Here is a 5,666-nt window from a genome sequence, read left to right on the forward strand (position 1 = left end):
TGATGCTGTGAAAAAGTTGCACATCTCCCTTTTGGCTTCTTTGTGACTTTGTAGCTATTGTAACTTTGACATTGTTAGAAGGAGCTACAGCCTGTTTTAACTTAGCTGAGCTGGGAGGAGAAGACTGAAGTATGACTGAAAGGAGCTAGACTGCTTCCAGTTCCCAAACTGGCAATTGAAGTACCACACAGCCCAGATACATCCTGAGTGCTGAACTCTGCACTGGGACAGCAGCACACTCAGCTTTGTGTCACACACAAGCCCTGTGTCCCATCGTTTTTCCCCACTGCTACTGCTCTCTGTGCCACCTTGGTTTTGCTGGAGAATGGCTGGACATTTGGGGCAGAGAAAGCATTTTGGGAAGAAGGAAAGAGCATAGATCCTAAGGCAGTAGAATGTAGAAGTAAGCAGGCACTGCTATCTGAGGAAAACCTGATCTTGCATGTATGGGACATACTTGGGACACAATCAGTGTGGCTGCCTCATCTCTGAGGAGTGTTTCCTAACTAGCAAACCCCTCTCAGGACATAGTCCAGGTGTAGCTGCTGGCTGTGCAGTGAAAACACCTACAGGATTCTCCTTGGAAAATGATTTTGTGGCATTACCCATCCATCTCTCTGCAGTTGCTGTGGTTTTAGTGCACCACTGCTCCAAACAAAGCCTGAAGGCCACAGTCCCTGACAGTCCTGAACTAGCAGTGGCTCCTTTCCTTTTCAGAAAGCCTCAGATCTGGCAGATATGATCACCCGGGTCATCCGCGAGGGGCTGGAAGGACTGGTGTTGAAAGACACAAAGGCAGGTTGACATCTCCTCTTCTCTGGGGTGTGCTGGGCCCTGGGGGACACCAGCAGACGGGGGGGCTGGGGATGGGGCATGAGGCTGAGAGTCCTTCAGACATCCCTGGGCCCTTGGCAGTGCCAACCCCCAGGTTGCTGCCTGCAGATCCGAGCTGCCAGGCCCGTGTGCTGGTGGGGCAGAGAAGCAGGGGCTGCCTGAGGAGGTGGCTCTCCACCACAGGACACTTCTGACCAGCCAGGGCTCTTGCCTTGCTCTGCACAGGGTAACTATGAACCAGGGAAACGCCACTGGCTGAAGGTGAAGAAGGACTACCTGAATGAGGGGGCTATGGCTGACACAGCAGACCTGGTGGTGCTGGGGGCTTTCTATGGGCAAGGCAGTAAAGGTGAGTCTCTGGAGCTGGCTTAAGTCAGAGATCTCTCAGTTCAGAGAACTCTTCCAAGCTTTTTCCCACTCCAAGCCTCCTGTAGTATTTGGTCTCCTCCCAGAATGATAGTGGCTGTAGCATTGACTGCTGCGCCCCCCATGTGCCAGGCTGGGAGGTTACTGTGGGTTGGCACAGCAAAGCCAGAAGATACAAGACACCCTGCTCTCCCCTCCTGCAGGTGGGATGATGTCCATCTTCCTCATGGGCTGCTATGATCCCAAGAGTGAGAAGTGGTGCACTGTGACCAAGTGTTCTGGTGGCCACGATGATGCCACCTTGGCACGTCTGCAAACGGAGCTGGATATGGTGAAGATCAGCAAGGTGAGAGGGGCTCTGGCATGGAGGTGATCCATGGAATGCTCAGCAAAGGGCTTGGTAAAGCCTTCTGCTGAGCTACAGTTCAGGTGCTGGTGAAATGCAGAATCAGAGTGCTCTGCTGGGAATGAGGAGAGGCTCAATGAGAGTTAAAGCAGAGACACTGCTCTGGCACAAACGAGGGGTAGGTGCAGCCAACTCCTGAGATGAGGTATTGCCTGAGATACGTGCTCAGACACTGAGTGAGAAGCCTGGCACCATCTCTTTCCCCCTAAGACAAAGCTTTACTGGGAAGAGCAGAGCAGATGCTGGTTTTTTGGCATATTGTGGTTGGTGAAGACAGTCACTAGATGGGGCTGCAGGAGAGAAATGCTCGAGTCACACTGTTGTGGCTGGATAACCTGAATGTTGGAGTTAGAGGTTTTGTGAGTGACTTACTGAGGTGAAGGGTCTTATTTTTCAAGACTTGACTAATAAACAGCTGAACTATGGTGTTTACTTGATATCCTGAAGGCCATTTGCATCAAGGTTATAGAATCTTTAAAAATGGGTAGTTCTGTATGAATCACAGTTGGAGCAACGTTTCTGTTTTACACATAGACTGACAATGATTGAGAGCAGTGTTACAGAATTCCTGTGATTCTCTAGATGCAGAAACATCACACAGGCTGAAGCAAGGTCCATCCATGCAAAGGCAACATAGTACCTCTGTGTTTATCTACTTCTAGGTTAACTTTCTGCAACTTGTTTGGCAGAGATAGGTTCATATATGATCATAATAAGTGCTGTTATTTTGCTTTTCTACTTTTAATTAATAGGATCCTACTAAAATTCCAAGGTGGCTAAAAATCAACAAAATCTACTACCCAGACTTCATTGTTCCAGACCCAAAGGTAAGTGCTGCCCTAGTCAAGTAACTAAATTTTCCAGCCCTAATACACCAGTTTACCAGACTGCATTTACGTGTACAAATTGTCTCTTTCAAGATTAATCTTCATACTTGGCACAGGAAATTAAGTGCAAACTTTTATCTCTGCATCTTGCAGGTGCATTTAAGGCTTAAGTGCTTCATGAAGAAATCATACCTGCAGCACTTCTGGGAAATATTCTTGTGCATTAAATCCCTTCCAGAAGTGAACTTACTTTGAAGTTGAGGCGTGAAAAACGTGACTTAGAGCAGCTGAAGCACAACTGTAACCCAGAAGTAGTTGTTGTTCAGAATTTGTCAGTGTGCTTTGTACGTCTGATAGGAAAGGTGTTACTTAGAAATTGGCTGCATAGATTAGCTGAGGATCCCTGACTCATTGGTAAAAAATAGATGATTTTGTAATGAAGGTGACCAAGGTCAGTTTGTGTGTGTGGACCTGAGTGTGCTGGGGCAGGGAGGGGAGGTTTTTGGGGAGGCAGAGGAGCACAGACACATGAGTGAGTTCATGAGAGAACAGGGGAACGTGACGTGACTCTGCTGTGTTCAGAAAGCCCCCGTGTGGGAGATCACAGGAGCTGAGTTCTCCAGAGCTGAGGCCCACACTGCAGACGGGATCTCCATCCGCTTCCCTCGCTGCACCCGCATCCGGGACGACAAGGACTGGCAGACAGCCACCAACCTGCAGCAGCTGAAGGTGAGCTGGCACAGCACCCCGGGAGCAGCCTCTGCTTGAAAGGACCCCTCCAGACAGCAGGGTGTGCAGTGCAGGTGGCTGGGGATGGTACCTGGGACAGCAGGTCACGTTGGCCATCCGTTCCAGGCTCAGGCTGCTCGCTGGGTTATTCTGATGTGAGTCTTATTCATGCATGGGGCCTCTCGAGTCTCTCTGTGTTGTGCACTTTTGGGAAAGTCTGGGCTGGCAGCTTGTTGTCTCAGCTCTTTTAACAGCCTTCATGGTGAGGAATTTCCTTCCCAAAAGAGGTGACACCTTTATTCTCTTAAAGTGTTCGTGGTCGTTTGGTCTCCCATTAATTGCTGAGCTGGGGGGAGGTGTCTGGGAAGTGACTAAGGGCAGCCTGGCCTGGTTGCAGGGCACAGTGGCCAAGTGGCTGCTAGCCAGGACCCCTGGGGCTGCCCCCACCCCCCACAGCTCCTGTGCCTGATGGGAACTGATGGGCTCACTGCCATCCCAGCAGTCAGGCAGCTGCTGAGCTCTGCTCTCAGTGAGTCACTCTGGTTTGGGCTGTCTCCACACTGCCCATAGGGGTGCTGGCAGCAGATCCAAGTGCTTGTTACAGCCTGCCTGCTGTCCCCCAGGCTCCCTGTGCAGGTAGGGGAGAAGGTAAAATATCCTCCTCAGACAGGAGCTTGAATGAAGTTGACAGGAAAATGGCTGCAAAGAGGTGCAGGAAGAAAAACCACATGAGGAAACACTTCATGGGGGGAACCAAACAAGGGGAGACCACATGTTACAGCTCGTGTCTGATGTGAGGGGTCTCACTGTGGTTAAGGGCAGTGCTTTGTTTCTGCTGGCACAGGAGCTGTACCAACTCTCCAAAGAGAAGGCTGATTTCAGTGTTGCTGCTGGGGAAGAAGAAGAGTCCACGGCTGGCAGCAGTGGAGAGAACGAGGGGAGTTCCAGGTCTTCCACACCACACAGCACCATTAAAAGTCCCCCAAGCAAGTCACCTGCAAAAGCCCAGAAGCCAGAAGGTGAGATGGTGCTTTCCAGGGAGAGGAGCTTCAGGGCATGTGCTCTGCCTTGGGGGGTGCTTGGCTTTGGATCTTCTGTCAAGTGCTTGAAGATCCCGTGGCAGCTTTCATGTGCATGTCAGGGCTAATGGGCAAAGCTCTTCAGGCCTTGGTTTGGCCTGTGTTGTCCATAGCATGGATGAACAGCCAAGGCTCTGGGGGTGTGCTGGGCTTGAGAGGATGGAAACAACACTGATGATGTTGTTCAGTGGTGTTTGGGCAACTCATTTAGACAGTAAAAGCTCTCTGAGATTACATGCTGCTCAGAACATATCTCAAACCCAGCAGAGTTGTAGTTCATCCCAAAACTACTTTGGAGTGATTTCACTGGGACTGCAGTCCCTTTTAATTGTGTTAGATCAAGGTCTGTAGAAGGCTGATCTGAACAGCAGAGCTGCTGCTCCCATTCCTGCAGATCACATGCATTTTTTTGGCTGTGAACCAGGATTTAATTTTATTTGGATGAAATTCATGCATATAATTGGGCACCAGGATGGAGGGGGGTTTCCAGGCAGTAAACTGCAGAGCTGTGAAATGAGTTTGCTTCACCAGGGCTTTGTCACTGGGGAGCAACTTGAAGCAAATGTATGAGCAGTCTCAAAAAGACTGTGTGGTGACAGCAGGGAGGGAAACTGCACAGCAGCGTGCTGGAGGAGAGGACAGGAGGATGCCCCACAGCATTTTCCTACCTTCTAATGCATGGGTTTTCCAGAAAGTGGGGAACAGCCTTTTCCCTTTTACCCTCTTCATTATCCTCCCTCCACTTCAATACACAATCTGGACAGAGCACACAAATGAGAGAAGTTTTTGTTTCCAGAAAAGAAAGCAGTCACTGGATCCCCTCAAAAAGCAGAGGAGAAACGAGGGGAGAAACGGAAAGCGTCTGAGATGGAGGACACTGACAGAAAGGTACTGACAGAAAGGGACAGCAGCTGCCCTGGGCTGGGAGGGACCTGAGGCAGAGCCAGTTGTCTGGTCACTTCTGCCTTCCACCTGGAAAAGTGAAATCTTCCCCTAGCAGCACCCTAAATTAAAATGAAGTGTAAAGGCAGCAGCAGGCCCTGTTGTGAAGGACACAGGTGCAGGTGGGTGCAGTCCCCTTCTGCCTGCAGAGCTGGCACAACTGGGTTTGTCAGGCAAAAGGCCCATAAATACTCTGATCACCCACCAACAGCATCCTGCTCTACAAACCACTGTGACCACTTCACTGAGCCACTTCTGGGGGAGCTGGGAGCTGTTGAGGGAGAGAACTGTCCGTTCTGGCCCATTGTGCAGCAAACTGTAAGAGCAGATTAAAACAAAGCTGCAATTTCCTGATGAGCCTGGAGGACCTATTTTGATGTAAACAAGTCCCCTCCAAGGGTGGCTGTGTTCTCCAGCTAAGGAACATGAGCCTGTAAAGACAAAGACATGAAGATGATGTTCACTGGACTGTGTCAGCATCCT

The 5,666-nt window shown here is 50.2% G+C and overlaps 1 protein-coding gene across 1 annotated transcript; it reads left to right on the top strand.

The window, feature by feature from the left end:
- Window positions 1-717: 717 nt before the first annotated feature.
- On the top strand, window positions 718-5,129 carry LOC103770469 (DNA ligase 3-like; the record flags this gene model as incomplete). Its single annotated transcript, XM_008937728.1, has 7 exons — window positions 718-795; window positions 1,060-1,183; window positions 1,404-1,546; window positions 2,359-2,433; window positions 3,016-3,162; window positions 4,007-4,181; window positions 5,038-5,129. Coding segments are annotated over 7 exons (834 nt in total), but the record flags the coding sequence as incomplete, so codon positions are not given.
- Window positions 5,130-5,666: the final 537 nt, after the last annotated feature.

The sequence above is a fragment of the Merops nubicus genome, unplaced genomic scaffold, assembly GCF_000691845.1.
Source record: "Merops nubicus isolate BGI_N331 unplaced genomic scaffold, ASM69184v1 Scaffold53923, whole genome shotgun sequence".
NCBI classification, from domain to species: Eukaryota; Metazoa; Chordata; class Aves; order Coraciiformes; family Meropidae; genus Merops; species Merops nubicus.